Below are 18,894 nucleotides of genomic sequence, written 5' to 3' on the forward strand. Positions count from 1 at the left end.
TGAAAAAAGTAGGGTGAAGAAGAGAGTCATTATTCAAAAGGCTTTGGTTAAAGATAAATCATTGAAAAATGAGAATAGTTAAAAGGTTTTGAGCATTCTATGCCAAGCAGTATACTGAGATCTTAAAACTTATGTAATATTATAGCAGCCCTATGAGGTGGGTATAATTGTTATGCATATTTTGCCGCTAAGGAAGCTTGGTGAAGTCAAAAAACCTGCCCAAGGTCATATAACTAGTAGATGGCAGAGGACTTGGTCTGCAAATTTGGAACCTCTACTCTTAACTCATATACTATATTGCCTTCTAAAAGATAAATGAAGAGCCAGGGTTCTTTATCCTAAAGAGAAAGTTGGATGGTGAATTAGTAGTAGAGTTTATGTATGGTTTTATATAAAAACTGAAATTAGTCTTCTCTATTAAGGGTAAAATGATAGAACAAAAGGACGTACACCTCAGTGTGAGAGAATTTATTAGACCTGAGCCAAGATAAGCAGGCTTTCGTGTGTGAGCCATCACCTCAGAGAGAAAAGGAACTCCTGGAAGGCCACTCAAGTTTTTTTAAAAGATATGGTAGGAGATGAATGTCAATGAAGAGAAAAGTAGATGTCTAAAAACCTCAGCTCAATTGTCTTTAAAATTTATAGCAGAGAACTTGACTTTATCAAAATACAAAAAACTTATTATGAAGATCTCTTGCAAGATATAAAACATTGCAACTATATATAAGACATATTCCAAAGAATGATGGAAGTTTATGTTCTGGCCATGTAAGGAGGAGGTATGTAAAAGAAGGGAGGATAAAATGCCAGGCAAACAAAAGGCAAAAATATAAGACAATATTCTTACCTGGAAAATGCCATGGATAAAGGAGGCTGGTGGGCTCCAGTGCATGGGGTCACAAAGAGCTGGACATGACTTAGCAACTGAGCACCCATGGTATCTCACTATTGTTTGGGCTTCCCTGGTGGCTCAGTGGTAAGAATCTGCCTGCCAACGCAGGAGATGTGGGTTCAGTCCCTGAGTCGAGAAGATCCCCTGGAGAAGACAATGTCAACCCACCCCAGTATTCTTGCCTGGGAATTCCCATGGACAGAGGAGCCTGGCGGGCTACAGTCCATGGGGTCACAAAGAGTCAGACACGACTCAGCGACTAACTGCAGCAACAGCCGTCTTCCCTACTTCACCATACCTCAGGGAATGCAGTCACCCTCACCACAGGCCCCCTCTTATTCTTCGCCTTCATCACAAGACAGATACTGAGAGAAATAGAGAAGACTGAAGAAAAGACGGAGCTTATACAAGAAGAAAAGGCCAGCATGTTCTCTGTTCTATCGAGGGCTACATTCTTTGTCTCCAGTTCCCCTTCTAAGAGTGAGCTGCAAAATTTAAATTCTAGATCCCGTTTCTTAAGAAATATTGCCTCACCATCCTGTTCCCTCTGTATCCTTAAGTGTACTTGTTAGGCGTTAACCATTAAATGGTTCCACCTGTTCTTGAGCTTGCTTTATCTCTTTGATGTACTTAAGTGCTCATTTATGATTAACTTTGGAGCCTCTGTAAAACTATGCTAAATTATTTATTGGCCTGTATTCCCGTTTGTTCTTTAAGGGCTTCCATATCTTCCTCACATGGTTATTTTTCCATGTTGTAAAATTTGCTCCGACTGTTTCTGGTGCTAGGTAATCAGACTAAGAATATGTCCTTTCTTTAGTACATATTCATTTTTGGTAACTAATAGAAATATCATTAAATGACCTAGATTTCATGTGAGTAATTATTGACTATTAGTTTAAAGCTTCCCTGATGACTCAGATGGTAAAGAATCTGCCTGCAATGCAGGAGAAGAGTTTTGATCCCTGACTCAGGAAAATCCCCTGGAGAAGGGAATGGCTACCCACTCCAGTGTTCTTGCCTGGAGAAGTCCATGGACAGAGGAGCCTGGCAGGCTACTGCCATGTGGGCACAAAGAGTCGGACATGCCTGAGCAACTAACACTTTCCCTTTTCACTTAGGAGATCAGTTGGAAACTAGACACTCTCATCCAGTCAGTTACAGAGACATTGAAATATGCAGAATCCTTTAGACAGAGTCACTTCAGTCGTGTCCGATTCTGTGCGACCCCATCCGTGGGATTCTCCAGGCAAGAACACTTGAATACCTCTAAGGAAAAGTCCTTGTTTTCTCATCTCCGTTAGCACCATGTACACCTGTAGCTGGCACAGAGTAAGCATCTAGTAAGCTAGTTGCTCTGTGAATGAAGCTTGGTCACCTAGGAACTTATTGCAAATGCAGAATGTTAGGAATGAATTATAACTGACCTTTTTGGTTTGACTTGATTAATTGGAACTAGATAATCTTTTTTTTTTTTTTTACTTTAATGAAAAAAGAGAATCCCTCCCCCTAAATTGTAATTCATTTCAAGATTTGGGGGAAGAATTAAATTATCCAGAGTATAATCTGAGGTCAGTGCTTACTAAATTGACCCCATTCTTTCTCTGTATCTTACACATCTGCATTTATATTATCCTATAGTTAGCACTCCAGTAACTCTTACATTATCCTAAATGTTAGATTATCTTAGTGCTGTCCAAAATTATTAATCATCCAAGAAGGCTTATTTTAACTCAGTTTACTCCTTTTCTAAGGCAGGAAATGGGAAACTCATTTTTAAAAACTAATAAACAGCCATAGTTAAAGCAAAAAAATCATATGATTCCCCACTGGTTAACTAGAATACCACAATCTTAACACTGATCATTCAGTTAACAAAATTTTCTAGCATGTTGCAAATCTATCATATCTCAAGTTTAATACAACTTACAATACCATGAGTTAAGGAAACTGAAGTAACAAGTTTAGCAGTATTCTAAGGTTTCTCAATTGAATAGCTCTTGGTAGTAAAAGTGAGGGGTCCAAGGACCATCTACCCATCACCTGGGAATTTATTACAAATGCAGAGTCTCAGGAAACAGCCTGTGGATAAATTTTGAGAAGCACAGCTATAGGCAAGTGTTTTTCAAACATTTCAAATTATGACCTGTAATGGGAAATGCAAGCACATGCACATAAGCAAAATTAAACAAAATAATACCTATCTCTTCTGTATGTGATGCATTTTGATATGTTGTGTTTTCTAATTTCACTTATTTAAAATTATAATCTTGACCCACTGGATTGACTTCACTATCTTTTGTAATGGGTCAACAGACCTGTCTTTGAAAAATCACTACTCCAGTAAATGGAAAATCATTGATGGAGTCTGTGGATGCATAGACTATGGATTAAGTAGGGTAAGTAGACTGGGTGTAAAGAAAGCTTCAAGCAATTTAGGTTAAAGCTAATTTAAACTTCAGAATCACCAGATTACTAGAATGGGTCCTAATAAATTGCACTTTTAACAAATTCCCAAGTTAATGCTGCTGGTCCTGAGACCATACTTTGAGAACCTTTGGTTTATATTATTAGATTGGTACAAAAGTAACTGCAGTTTCAAACCATGAATTTTAAATCATTATAACTAGGATCAAACACACCTTTATTAATCAAAATAGGAGCTATTACAATCAACACATTTTTGCCAATGAGAAATAAGTTTTTTTATTCCTGTAGGGTAAAGATCTGTACTTTGGGATTCAGTGAACTGTTGGAAAGCATTTTCTGCCTCTGCTGGTTGTGGAAGCGTTTTGCCTGCAAAAAATTGTTGAGATACTTGAAGGGTAGTCAGTTAGCAAGAGGTTAGATGAATATGGCCCATGAGGCAAAACTTCGTAGTCCAATTCGTTCAACTTTTAAAGCATTGGTTATGCGATGAGCAGGTGGACATTGTCATGGAGAAGAATTGGGCCTATTCTGTTGACCGATGCCAGAGGCAGGCATTACAGTTTTCGGTGCATCTCATCAATTTGCTGAACATACTTCTCAGATGTAATGGTTTCACCAGGATCAGACCAGCCACAGACCACCAAACAGTGACCATGACCTTTTTTTTGGTGCAAGTTTGGCTTTGGGTAGTACTTTGGAGCTGCTTCTCAATTCAACCACTGAGCCAGTTGTCATATAAAATCCACTTTTCGTCACATGTCACAGTCCGAGAAATGGTTTGTTTTCTTGCATACAATAAGAGAAGACAACACTTCAAAAATGACAATTTCTTTGTTTTTTGGTCAGCTCAGGAGGCTCCCACTTATCAACCTTCTTCACCTTTCCAATATGCTTCAAATGCTGAATGACCTTGAGTGGTTGACGTTGAGTTCCAGGACAACTTCTTGTGTAGTTGTAAGAGGATCAGCTCCTATGATTGCTTTCAGTTGGTTGTTGTCAGCTGCCAGTGGCCAGCCACTGCACTTCTCATCTTCAAGGTTCTCGTCTCCTTTGCAAAACTTCTTGAACCACCACTGCACTGTGTGTTCATCAGCAGTTCCTGGGCCAAACATGTTGCTGATGTTACAAGTTGTATCCACTGCTTTATGACCCATTTTGAACTCAAATAAAAAAATTGTTTGAATTTGCTGTTTGTCTAACATCAATCATTTCTGTAGTCTAAAATATAAAATAAACAGTAACAAGTCATTATTAAAAGAACATAAAGCAAGAAATGCACTTTAAATAATGTAGAGCATAACCACATTTATTTAAGAATGTATCCCAATATCAAATGGCATATTTCAACAGTGTAGAACCACAGTTACTTTTGCACCAACCTAATAGAATTGTGATAGAGTGGATTCCACATATATTTAGGATTAAAATCTACAGCACTTGGAAGTTAGTCTGTAAAACTGGAATCTGTAAAAACACTTAGAGGAGGTAAATATTAGAAAGCAAATTCAGCTTTAGAGTAGAGAGATGTATACTTTTCAACAGAGAAAGAATCATTAGTTTTATGGAGCTGTTTTACCTCCCACATACTTGGGCAAAGGATGAGAAATGGTTCTTTAAAAAAGAAATGTCCTTTGCATTTCTAAAAGACTTTTTTTTTTAAAGGCAATTAGAGTAACTGACCTCTTAGAATACCTTTAGAAAACTAGGAGGGTTGAAAGAAATCTCTGGCCTGTTCTCTTCTTTTGCCTGATGTCACCCAATGTCTTTCTTCCCTCTTGGCAAAAGGAAGCTCACATGAGGACCAAGATTACACTTGCCGTCCCAGCAACAAATGCTAAAGGAACTTCTCGAAGCAGGGAAGATACCAGAAACTTGAAACAACCTGTTACATATATAGACTGCTATATCAAAACTTCATGGGAACAGCAAACCCTAAAACTACAATAGATACACACACACATACACGTACTCTCTCACACATACACTCTCATACACAAGAGAAAAAAGAAAAAGCAATCCAACGGTCATTGGACCACAGGAGGAGAGAACAAGAGAGGAATGGAAGAAGAAAGACCTACAAAGACAAACCCAAAGCAGGGCCTCCTTTGTGTCTCAGTGGTATTTAATCCACCTGCCAGTGCAGGAGACACAGGTTCGATCCCCGGTCCAGGAAGATCCCACATGTGTTGGAACAACTAAGCCCATGTGTCACAACCATTGACCCTGTGCTCTGGAGCCCGGGAGCCAAAGCTACTGAGCCCATGCTCCTGCTGCTCAGGGGCTTCCGTTGTGTCCGACTCTCTGCAACCCCAGGCGTTGTAGCCAGCCAGCCTCTTCTGTGCATGGGATTCTTCAGGCTAAGATACTGGAGTGGGTTGCCATTTTCTCCTCTGGGGGATCTTCCTGACCCAGGGATTGAATCTGCATCTTGTGCGTCCCCTGTACTGCAGGCGGATTCTTTACTGCTGAGCCACTGGGGAAGCTCATGCACCACAACCTCTGAAGCCCTCACACCCTAGAGCCTGTGCTCCACAACAGGAGAAGCCACCGCAATGAGAAGCCCTCGAACTGCAAGTGGAGAGTAGCCCATGCAGCAATGAAGACCCAACACAGCCAAAAATAAATAAATAATTTCTTAAAAAAAAAGAAGGAGAAAGCAGCACTAAGAGGATATTAAGAAACTTTAAGGGGAAAAGAAAGAAAATGGAGAGAATGTTTGTTATAAGTTCTCAGTATTCTCAAAAAAGTTAAGACGGGAATCTGCTGAGAAAAGAGGTGGAATTGGAGTTTGATGGTAGGAAAGGTCTTGGGAACAGCTACCCACTGCATATGTATTAGGGAGTTCACCAGATGAGAAGGGTTGTAAAGATACAGCAGAAGCCAGCTCGCATGGGTCTGTGGTGGAAAAAATGTGACTGTGTGTCTTTTCTCTTGGAATGTTAAACTCCCTGATGACATGAAAAGGAAATGCAGTGTGTTGCCCAGGACTGGAAAGATGGTAGAAGATCATGATAACAGATTCCGGTAGTTTTCCAGGTGCTTTTTTGGAATAGTAGGAACTCCCAGAAGTCTAAAAGGCATTGATGAGGATGAAGAGGAGATTTTCAGAGGTATAGGAAGTACAGAGAAAGTAGAATTTTTTTTTTTTTTTTTTTAAGTTTGAGATATTGGAGCTGAAGCATGCCTAATGTTGAAGTGGAAGGCTTACGCTAGTTGATGACTAGAATGGAATAGAGCTGGAATCCTTCAGTTTGGAAAGGTAGACAGTAAGACCAGAGTGTTGATGGAGTTATTCAGTAAGAATATTGACAGGGAAAAGACTGGAGGGATGATTATGAACTTCTTGGAGAAGGGAAACCGTGACAAGGAAGATGAGAAGGTTGAATAAGTAAATGACTTGAGCTTCAGCAGAGGAAGGAATAGTTGGTGAGTCAGGGTGGAGGAGTAATAGTCCAGAAGGAGCAGTAAGAGGCAAGAGCACTTTAATCTTCCTTCCAGGATATAAAACTCCTTAGCCCTAGCTTCTACAGTTACTATGACTTTGGGTAAATTACCTAACCTTGCTAAGCTTCAGTGTTTTTTTTTTTCATCTGTGAAAACAAGATAAAAATAATGTCTACCTCATAGGATTGTGATTACTCAATGAGATAATGTATGAAAGCATGTAGAACAGAAGCTACCAAATATATTAGATGTTCTTGCTGCCACTGCCATGTATAAAAGCTATGGAGGTTTTGCATAACATGGGCTACTCTGTATCACTGAGTATAGCATAGACTAGATACCACTTGTGGCCAGTGTCACTCCTGACACAGAAGTGTTGATAGCAGAGTACTTCGCATCTCTCACCTTTAGGTGGTAGGACTCAGCTTCACCAAAACATTTTTAGAAGTTTGTATCATCACAGAAACATGGTTTTTTGTAAATTTGAGGAGGATAGGCATATCCATGGAATCAGTGAAAATTGTTCAGAATAGAATAAGAACAATAGAAAAGGCTAGTCGATTTGTACCACATCAAACTAAATTGTGGGAGAGCTTCCTAGAGTTACATTTCTAGAGCTGAAGCTGGCCCAGCCATGCCAGGGATTAAAAATATAAAGGATATAGAGTGGTAACCTGGAAGACCAGTAGCTTTGAAGATGAAAAAGTTACTCTGAGTTCCAAGTAACTTTACCCCTTCTCCTAGCCCTTGGAATTGTCTCTGTTTTTAAATCTGTGGTCACATGTAAGTAAATCTTTTGACTTACGAGAGTTCCCATTCTGTTTCTCTCACTACTTTTCCTTGCTGCTTTTGACAGGTCAACGGCCAAGACCTAAAGAACCTGCTGCACCAGGATGCTGTAGACCTCTTCCGTAACGCAGGCTATGCTGTGTCCCTGAGAGTACAACACAGGGTAGGCGTCATTTGCTGCCACCAGGTTTTTCTGACATTGTTGTGAATTAATCATGTGGTGTAATCTTCAGTAGTGTGTTTGGCTTTTTTCCTTTCCCTCTCATTCTTTTGAAGAGATTATCTGTCATAGGCAAGGGTCTTCTGAGACTTCTTCTAATCATTAAAGGAAATTCGTAACAGTACATTTGCAGCCTGGTAGCTTCAAGGTAATGTACCCTAAAGATAAAGCCTGACAACCAAATTAAAATAAATGGGGAAAAATATAACCAGGCCAGTTTTATTTCTTAGTAGGGGAGGAAACATATGTCTTCCCTTGAACATTTTTATTTATGAAACTCTTTAAGTTTCAGAGGTGGTGGGTTTTTTGTTACCCACTGTGTGCTTTTCCCTATCATCATCATGAATGCTTTTCTTATCAATGCTCTTATTCAATGCTCTTCAACTTGGGCATCCTCTTGACTAAAGGCCTAGTGCTCAAATGGGAGCGCCAGGAGAAAAGAAATGAGATTCAGAATTTGATCAAGACAGCTACCTATCTCTATATCCTCTCTTTAGTTCCTAGTGTTTTATCGTTTGGATGATAAGAAGAAAAGCCTGAGTGGACATAATCCTCCTGTAGCATGAAGGACTTTGGAATGCACTTGACAACACAGGTTCATTGTGTCTTTAAAGTTGCTCCTTCTTAAATTGATGCTATGTTTGCCTCACCCAATTCCTGAGTGAGGCTTCAGAGACTGAAGAATTCAACAGGAGATAGTGAAAGAAGTGGAAAGGGCACAAGGCATGAAAGATACCTGAGAAAACAGTCAAGGTGGCAAGCAGAATCTGGGTGTGATGGATTAGAAAACCAGGTCAATAGGAGACATATTAGTATTCAGCTGCTTCTGCCTTGGCCCTTCTTTGTTTTTAAAGCATGGGAGAAAGTATTGATACGCAACAGATAAAGGCAAGCAAATATAGGCATACACTGTAATATGATTAGAGTTAAATTTGAAGGCATGTGAGTTCATTTCTTAAGGAAACATCCATAAATAACTCCAAACAAAACAGATTGTTCTGGTCAAGGAATTGACCTATAAAAGCCATATCTTTCTGTTGAGCATGTTCTCTCAGGACATCTCATCAGGAAATGAACGAAAGCTGTAGCGGGGTATAAGATAGAAAAGGTAGTTTTTTCAGTCTTGTCTTTCAGATTGAGGGGTCAGAGTTTCATGGACTAATAAGATTAAATCTAACTAAAACAAGATGGCTTCACAGTTACTAAGTTATCTATTACCAATTAATGTTAATTTAATTCAAAAAGATACATGCCCCCAACATTCATGCTGTTTACAATAGTCAAGACATAGAAGCAACCTAAGTGTCCAGTAACAGATGACTAGAAGATATGGGGTGTGTTTGTATGTGGTAATGGAATATTAGTCAGCCATAAAGAATAAAATATTGCCATTTGTAGCAACATGAATAGACCTAGAGATTATCATATTAAGTGAAATAAATCAGAAAAACAAATACTGTATCATATCACTTATATATGAAGTCTAAAAATGCAAATGAACTTATTTATGAAACAGAAATAGACTCAGAAACAGAAAAAAATTTAGGGTTATCAAAAGGGATAGTGGAGGCAGGGGAAGAGAAAAATTAGGAGTTTCAGATTAACATATATACACTGTTATATATAAAATAAATAAAAGAACCTTCTGTATAACACAGGGAGCTCTATTCAGTATCTTGTAGTAACCTATGATGGAAAAGAATCTGAAAAAGAATACATTTATGTATATACTGAATCGCTTTGCTAAAATTAACTGTACTTCAATTTTTAAAAACGGTTTTTTTTAAAAAGTTGATGTTAAGAAAGGCTACCTTTTACAAAATTGACTGAAATGAAGAAAGATTACAAGCCTCAAAAGGGAATGTTTCGGAAATGGAAAATTATAACTGTTAGGATCTGAAATTTTTAAACCTATTTACCTTTGAATCTTTTACCTTCATTCCGTATAAGTCTCACCTTTATCTTTGACTAGTATTACCAAATGGGGGATGAAGGACAGGACCCCATCTTCAGAAGGAGTAGGTACCTTTCAGGAATTGAAAAGTATTTCTAAATAATGTCATTGCACCTGTCCCATTGCTCAGATCTGCTGTTATTACACGCTGACTACTGATAATTTTTCTCGGTAAACATTTCTAGAAAGATGGACACCCCTGCCCTTGCCCAATAATTTCCAGGCTTCCCATAGGATCAGTAGGCTTCATTTCATATCTTCATTTTCCTGGTATGGTATGCGTATAGTTTGGTGGAGACGATGCAGAAATAGAGAGAAGTTGTCTGACTTACCCTTGGGTCCCTTTAGGTCAGTAGCACAGCAAGGTTAAATGCCTTTCCATCAGACTTACTTTGTTTCCAAAGAATCAGTGACATTGGTGTATCAACTCGGGACAGACAGAGGACACCTTCTGTTTGGTAGTGCTGAGGGCTTACAGCTTTGAGTGATACAGGACTGCTGACCCAGGTAATGTGTCACCTTGGACACTGCAGTTGTGGTAAACACACATTGTCACTAGAGTTAACATTTTTCTTTCCCTTCCAGTTACAGGTGCAGAATGGGCCCATAGGACCTCAAGGTGAAGGGGAGCCAAGTGGTATTCCCATAACTATGGTGCTGGTGCCAGTGTTTGCCCTCACCGTGGTAGCAGCCTGGGCCTTCATGAGATACCGGCAACGACTTTGAAAAACTTGCTTTCTTCCTGTGCTCCCAAAGAAGAAGATACGTTTCTCTTTTTCTCTCACCCTCTCCTGCCAATCTTCCATAACTGTCCCTCTACATAGCCAGCTCATGATTTCAAGAGACTGCTACTCAACCAGAATCTTGCTATTCGAAATCTCTGAATCCTCATATTCTCATGGGAGAGTAAAGGCAGTGTTTGAAGGAAACCCGAAAGAAGGACTTGCCTAGAACAAACGAAGAGTTATGTATTTTACTAGAACCGCCAATAGAAGTTCAGCTACAACCCAAAAAATGGGAAAGGTCCAGTCTTCCCATCACCTTGCAGTATTCCTTTTTTTCTTACCTGGCATGTGTCAAAGGCCAGCTGTAATAAGAGGAAAAAAGGATTTTTCTCTTTAATGATCTTCCTTGGGAAGTTTTTGTGGCCTTTTATTTAATTTCTAACTATTACTACCTACTTGGGCACCTACTTTGTATCAAACAAAGATGAATGAGAAGAACATTTCTACTTTAAAAAAAAGCAAATATGTATATATATACACACACACACACACACACACACGTATATATATATACATACATATTCATGTATGATAGTATAATATTGATGCCTTATGGAGAATTAAAGAAGTGGAAAGCAACTCCGGTTTCTGGGTTTCTGCTGTAAGGATTAAGTGACAGTCTTCAATTGAAGAATTCAGTATGAAGCAAGAGTAACAGAGTGAGACTTAAAAGAGGCTATAGCAATCTGAGTCATTAAAAAAAAACAAAAACTAAAGCAACTAATTAAAAATCTTAGAACAGTGTTTCTTCTTCATAATACCTATGGGACAGCTGAGGTAAAATGCCATAATCCAGCTTTGTGCAAGTAAGTCTTTAAAAAACTTGGGAAATGTAAATGTAAATCATACTAGTCTCTGGACTATTCTAGTGACTGTTTTGGTACCTTATAGTCCTGTTAAATGATCAACTGGAATGACTGTAGTCAGAGCTCTGAGGCCAAACCAACCCAGTGAAGAAAACTCAGGCCATCTACCAGTCTTTCTTTCCTGTTTCTGTTAACAGGCAAACTCTGAGAGAGGGACTGCTCCCCAGTGGAACGGGCATGTAATCAGCTCTCCTTCTATTCAGTTAAGTTGAAACGGTTTGGGTTGCTGATTTTTCTTTTTTTTGAAAGGTTCTAAGCACTGGTTATGGCTTTTAATGAATGAAGTATTTTACAAGGAAGGGGAAGAAAGTTTTGTTTGTTTTAGGGGCTCTGGAAGTTTGGTGTCTGTTTTGTGGGGAAAACTTATGGATGAATGGATATTAGGGAATACCAAGGGCACTAATGAGGTGGGAACCCTCCTGTTCTTGTGGTATTGAAGGTTGATTTTAAAGCACTCATGAGAGCTGAACCAAGGCTAATTTTCTGGCTTAAAGAAAATCATTTCCATCCCCTACGTATACTTGGCAGGCTATAGGCTTTACATAATCTTGGCAGCAAGAGTATGAAAACTTTCCCTCAGGACTCAAGAAGTCAGTTGTGTCCAATTTTTAGCATGGATAATCTGATAAAAATTTTACAGATGTCTGTTGGACATCAGGTTTGTTAAGACTTTTAGAAGGAAGCAAAATACATAGCCTTCATCCTGAAGGGTTTTTTTTTTTTTTTTGGAGGGGGGTTTCCATTTGGGAAGAGAACACCTTTTCACATAAAATAGTATACAGTTACCTCCATAGGCAGGGCATTGCAAGTTAGGGTCAAATTTATATTGCAAACAACAAAAGGGATGGTTAGTGAGAGTTGAGGCACTTGAGAAAGTTCTGTGGAGGAAGAGGTCAAGTTAAGGACCCTTGGTTCATAGTCTAGTTAAGAGAATTTATAAATAGATGAGAAGTTGAAAGTATATCTTAAGGTTAAGTAATAGTTGAGAACAATAATAAAAGAAATGGCACTATTCAGAATATGATGCAGCAACAAAGATGTGCACTTTTTTTTTTTTTTAAGGAATTCAGAAAAAGAAAGCTGTTGATGGCATCAGGCCAAAGTGGAAAGAGAAGGCTTTTAAAACTAAAAATCTCAGATAAGACTTTGCCTCTGGGTCACCTATTGGTAGAAGAAGAAACTTTCTGTAAATGATCCTGAGGATTTCTGCCTCCAGACCTAAACAGTTTAATACCTCTGAGGCTCAACTTAGACAGCTGCATTCCTAGATTCCATGGTGAAACCCTCACAGTATTCCAGTTCTCACCTCAACCAGCCCCACTGTGGAGGCACAACCTCGGGTGCCCTTCCTGTATCGGGAGGAATGTACAGCAGCTTCTGCAGTGGGCCTGCTTTCCTCCCAGGATTCCTCTTGAGGTTTGAACATTAACTCCTGAGGAGACCTTGAGACATACAACAGGAAGCAATAGGCAAGCAGGATGGAAAGCTATTTCATCTTTTGTGTGTTGGTATATGTAAATAAAAACACCCATCGCATCATTGGTAGGAGTTTTGCTTTGATAAGAGGGATTCTGATACACTAATAATTCAGGTTTTCTCTGGAATTGTATTTAAAAGTCAGTAGGGACTTCTCTGGTGGTCCAGTGGTTAAGAATCCATCTTCTAATGCAGGGGACGCAGGTTTGATCCCTGGTCGGGGGACTAAGGTCTCTCATGCCTCAAGGCATCTAAGTCTGTACCACAGCTGCTGACCCCAAAGTGTGCTAGAGCCCATGAGTCACAGCTGAGACCTGATGCAGCCTAATTAATTAAAAAATAAATATCAGTATATTAAAAGGTTTAGGCAAGTATGCTATTTCAATTATATTCTTATTTCTGATTTTCTAGAGAATTAAATTTCATCATAAGTATTGGAGTCCATTGTAGGTCATTAAAACATTCATGCTCTTTGTAGATCAAATCTAACATTTCTATCACTTTATCAGTTGAATCTAATATTCCTTGCACCTAAATTACCATGTTCAAAATGTTCACAGTTTTAAAGATTGAATGAAAGTATCTTTTAAGACATTTACTTAAAACACTTCTCTACATTTATCATCCTATGTTATATGTACAGTTCTAATGAGACATTGTTTGCTTCAATTCTCTGTTATCTTTTCCTGCCAAGTTTTAACCAATGCTATTAATTTAGTCATACCATCTAGCCATGTGTAACAGAAAAAGGAAATGAATACCTGTTAATTGCATTCTGTGCCAGGTGATTGGTAACACTGTTGAGGCCTCACAACTCTGAGGTCTAGGTGTTAAAAAGACAGTAAAGAAGAGAATAAGTTGCTTTCTAAGATTGCATAGGTGGTAATAATAGAATCAGGATTTAAACTCAGGACTTCAGGTGCCACTACCAAAGATACTTCCCTACCGGCAGTGGTTCTCAAAGTGAGGTCTCTGGACAAAAGCATCAACATTACCTGGGAATTTGCTAGAAAAGCAAATTCTTGGGCTCCACCCTAGGAGTCAGAAATTTAGTAGGGCACCCAAAAATAAGTTTTAATAATCCTTCCAGGTAACTGATGCACACTGAAGTTTGAGAATCACTGGTCTATGCCAATAGTCACCTTTTTCTCAGGTCAGAATCACCTGGAGAGCTGATAAAATTTCTAAATATCCAGGCTGCACCTAGATCAATGAAGCGGAATCTCTAAGGGTGGGAACAGGGCAGCAGTAAAACAGTTCATCAGGTGATTCCACTGTGCAGTGTCAGGGGAAAAAAAAGCTATGTATTACATCCAGGCATTGCTCCAACCCCAAATAAGAATTTCACTCATGCCTTTTTGGAGCCCAACCCTCCATTAGCTTATGCCTCAAGTATAGATATGAAATAAGAAGTGAAGCATTCTTTGGCTGTCGATTTGTTAGGGACTGACCAACTTCCAGCAAAATATATTAGCATGTCAGTGTGTGCATCTATTGAAACTGAATCATAGAACATTGAAACTGAAAGATTCTAGGGTGAATCTGTCTTAAAGGCGAGAAAATCAGGGCTCGGAGGTGTAAACTAACAACCCAGATTGAAGAGTCTGTTGCAGAAGTGCCCTTTCTGTCTTAAATGTCTTGAATGTATCCACTATATAGACAAAACTATCCTTTTTATCTCGCTTCCATCTTCTTTCTTTGGGCCTTGAATAAAGATCAGAGAACTGATTGACAGCTGGAGGGTATTTTTGCAAGCATCATGCCTGATTGGGAGATTGCACAGAATAATCTGAGAAAGATCTGCCCTCTTTAAAAAAAAAAAAAAAAAGCACAACGTGAGAGTTTGGAGTTAAGTTTTATTTGCAGCAAAATGAGGACTATAGTCCAGGAGACAGCATTTAAGATAACTCTGAGAAACTGCTCCAAAGCACGTGTTTTTGTGTGTGTGTGTGTGTGTGTGCAAAAGCTTTCTGTTAGTCACAAGGAACAGCTGTTACCATGAAAGATTTAGTGTTTTTCTAGATATGAGGAGGTACAAGAATTGGGCTTATAAAATCAGCTCCTGGAAATATCTATCTGAAGACCTGATCTGCTGAGTTTTCCCAGAGCACAGTGCCTCATTGCTATCTCCATGTTGAACTCCTTTCAGGGGTGTTGAAAATCAGTAGCAAAGTCTAAAAGGGATGCTGATCTTCAGCAGCAGCTCATGATTTAATCCTTATAGAGGCAGATGGCAAGTGCCAATTTGGAGTTGACCTAGTATCAAATTGAATCATGAGCTCTTCTGCGACTAATTTCAATAGTTCAAAACTAGAGAAGTATGGTTTGTTTTTTAACATTGGACATCGTTTTTGTTGTGTAAATAAGCAATTTTTAAAAATGAAACAACATAAGGTTCTCAACTGTGTGGGAGAGTAGAGTTCATGTAATTTCATGTGAAGCTGATAAAGATTTTATTCCAATCTGTTTTAGTTGAAATTTATCTCTGGACAGATGGGTTTTTCCTACATTCAACAAATGAGTGCCTACCATGTGCATCAGGATCAGCTATTCTGAGAGGGACAGTGTTGGAAGAAGGGATTGTGGGGTGGGCAGATGATGAAAAGTTGTCCAAGGCAGTGACTCCCTCAAGATCCCATGCCAGGCCCTCCATGAAGCCTTTTTCTCCATGATCTAGCCCACATAGGTCTGGTTCTCTTTCACTTAGAACCTGCATAGGAGGGCAGAGGATTCAATCATTACCATGGCTTTTCTGAAATATATGTAAGCAGCTGGAGGGCAGGAAGTCAGCCTTACGTGTCTGTGTGAGCTTTATGTCAGCTAACCCAGGGCAGGCACGTGGTAGGGGCTACACAGGTACTTGCTGGGTACTGTTGGGTACACAGGTACTCGGGGCTCTTTGAGATGTCAGTACAGACACTGATTCTTGGTGACTAGCAAAATTTTAAAAAGTGGGAGTGTATTTCTTGGAGGGCACGGAGTAGCTCATAGAAGGGGTGGAAAAAGTAAACTCGCAGACCTCCAGATGGCCCGTAGCATTAGAGAGCAAGGAGGAAGGGAGAGACAGACCCCATGGGGCACTGCCAGTCAGTGAATCCCCTCCAGCCACCTCCCATGCTTTGTTTATTTGGCTGCGCCGGGTCTTGGTCACAGCCTGCAAACTCTCAGTTGTAGCATTTGGGATCTAGTTCCCTGACCAGGAATCGAATCTAGGCTCCCTGCATTGGGAGCGTGGAGTCATGGCCACCGAGTCACCAGGGAAGCCCCCCACCCTCTGTTCTTATAGCCCTCCACCCAAGACTCAAATTCCCAGTGCAACCAACTACTGGCTTTATCACTTGGACAGGTCACTTAACCTCTGTGTTTGGGACTCCTTGTTGGCAGAATGGGGCTAACAAGCCCACCTCCTAGAGACAGGAAGGACTATATAATTCAGTACATGAAGGTTCTTAAGGGGCCTGTGTTAGTTGCTTAGTCGCGTCCGACTCTTTGCAGCCCCATAGACTGCAGCCCACCAGGCCTCTCCGTCCATGGGATTCTCCAGGCAAGAACACTGGAGTGGGTTGCCATTGCCTTTGCCAACAGGAACGATAGAAAGGGAAATTGCTCAGCCGTGTCCGACTCTGCAATCCCATGGACTGCAGCTCACCAGGCTCCTCCATCCATGGGGTTTTCCAGGCAAGAATACTGGAGTGGGTTGCCATTTCCTTCTCCGCATAAGGGGCCTACCACCTAGCAAATACTGAATAGATGCTAGCTAATTTAAGGGACCGTTTTTAGTGGTCATTTTGACTTTTCACCTTGTGACCATTGTTTCCTTAAATGATACTATATCACATTAATGAATACCATAAGAGAATATAAAGATTCTCCTTACAAAGAAAGGAAGATTAAAAATAACTTTTAAAACAGCCAGACAGTTCAGTGAGTATCATTAAAGCAGGCAAAGTCTCAAGGTGTAATGTTATGTCATGATTCCCAAGACTTAATTGGAAATACAAGTTATAGAAAATTACCTAGGAACCTCTTAAGTCAAGTGGAATCATGCACAGAAGTGCATAGCTGTTGAAAATACCATGACATTTTTATTATAGTGGTGCTTGTGTATGTTTTTGTCTTTAAATTGCACATAATACTGTAAATCATTTATTACTAAGCCAGTATAGAGACCCCCTGGGCTTGCCAGGTGGCTCAGTGGTAAGCAATTTGCCTGCCAATGCAGGAGACACAGGAGACTTGAATTTGACGCTTGGGTTGGGAAGATCCCCTGGAAGAGAAAATGGCAACCCACTCCAATATTCTTGCCTGAAAAATCCCATGGACAGAGGAGCCTGGCAGGCCACAATCCACTGGGGGCCATAATCCATGAGGTCACAAAGGGTCGGACACAACTGAGCATGCACTATGTGCTAGGTGCTGAAGGTACAAATATAAATTAAATAGGGTCACTCTAAGCTGAAATAACTTACCATCTGAAAGGGAGGGAGTATTTGTTGGTGATTTTAAAAAAAATTTATTTGTCTGTGCCAGGTCTTAGTTGGGGCATATGGGATCAAGTTTCCCAATCAGGGATTGAACCTGGGTCCTCTGCATTTAAGAGAGGACTCTTAGCCATTAGACCACCAGGGAAGTCCCTGTTGGTGATCTTGATGTCAAAGTATTTTTCTGATTTCACCTAGAAGCAGTACATTCGAGTTGTGAAGCTCTTATGGGTGCATGCTAAGTCGCTTCAGTCATGTCCAACTCTTTTCGACCCTATGGACTGTAGCCCGCCAGGCCCCTCTGTCCATGAGATTCTTCAGGCAAGAATGCTGGAGTGGGTTGCCATGCCCTCCTCCAGGAGATCATTCTGACCCAGGGATCGAACCCGCATCTCTTATGTCTCCTGCATTCTCAGGCAGGTTCTTTACCATTAGTGCCACCTGGGAAGCCCTGTAAAGCTCTTTGTGCGTGCATGCTGTATCTCTTAAGTCATGTCCAATTCTTTGCGACCCCATGGACTGTAGCCCACCAGGCTCCTCTATCCATGGGATTCTCCAGGCAAGAATACTCTCACCTATTATATAATAGGGTTACAGTTGGTTGCTCTCCTGTGGTAAGCCCATTTGCTGTTTCTTTTTGAGACCAACACTCACATCCAAAAAGGCAATTGTAATCAAAGGAAGACAAAAGGAAGGCAGTATTTTAAGGAATTCTGATCAGAACCAAGTTCTTAACAGCCATATTCTCTTGCCTGATGTAGATACTTGTAGAGAGATTCCAAAGCACTTAATCTGCTTGCCTGATACACTTGATGATAGTGTAATAACCTATGGTATAAGCAAACATTGCTCTATCTAAGGGATCAAATTACCACGAAGATTAGGTCCTGTTTCTAAATGTTTTCCTTTCTTTTGCAGGGTGATAAATGGGAGAGGGAGAGAGCTGACATGCATTTTTCAAATGCAAGTCAATCATTAGCAGAGTCATTTACAAAAGAACTTTGTATTTCCTGTAATCATTAAATTGATTGACCAGTCAGGAAAATATGATCCTTCTTTCTGTTTTGAGATTTGCAAATGGAATCATAAAATTGAATCCCATTTTTTATCTTAATAAATGGAATGTGGTTTTAAAACTTTTACTTAGTTATTTGGCCGCCTTGGGTCTTAGCTGCATCACTTGGGATCTTCCTTGTAGCATGCCAGGTCTTTTGTGCGGGCTTCTTTCTCTAGTTGCCACACTGATGCTCAGTAGTTGCTGGGCGTGGGTTCAGTAGTTGGGGCACTCAGGGTTTGTTGCTCCGGGTGTGTGGGATCCTAGCTCCCCTTTTAATTCTGTATCTGCAGTGCTGATTTGAATATGAGTTTCTTATTACAGTTTTTTATGTTGAACATTGTTTTTATTATGTAAAGTACAGGTACGTTGTACCCCCAAGACATGATTAATCTTCTAAATTTTTTAGTTTATTTTTTTATTTTTGAGTGCACTGGGTCTTCATTGCTGTGTGCACATCTTTTCCCTAGTTGCAGTGTGTATGGGCTACTCTCTAGTTGCAG

The 18,894-nt window shown here is 39.9% G+C and overlaps 1 protein-coding gene across 1 annotated transcript in view; it reads left to right on the top strand.

The window, feature by feature from the left end:
- The window catches only part of LOC122704404 (synaptojanin 2 binding protein), a 45,350-nt gene extending 30,766 nt beyond the window's left edge, over positions 1-14,584 (top strand). Inside the window, exons 3-4 of the mRNA XM_043919034.1 lie at positions 7,623-7,718; positions 10,315-14,584. Coding sequence (XP_043774969.1) covers positions 7,623-7,718; positions 10,315-10,455 — 237 coding nt within the window. The 3' untranslated portion in view covers positions 10,456-14,584. The remainder of the gene's footprint in view (positions 1-7,622; positions 7,719-10,314) is intronic.
- The last annotated feature ends 4,310 nt before the right edge of the window (positions 14,585-18,894 follow it).

This window comes from Cervus elaphus, chromosome 12 (assembly GCF_910594005.1).
Source record: "Cervus elaphus chromosome 12, mCerEla1.1, whole genome shotgun sequence".
Classification (NCBI taxonomy): domain Eukaryota; kingdom Metazoa; phylum Chordata; class Mammalia; order Artiodactyla; family Cervidae; genus Cervus; species Cervus elaphus.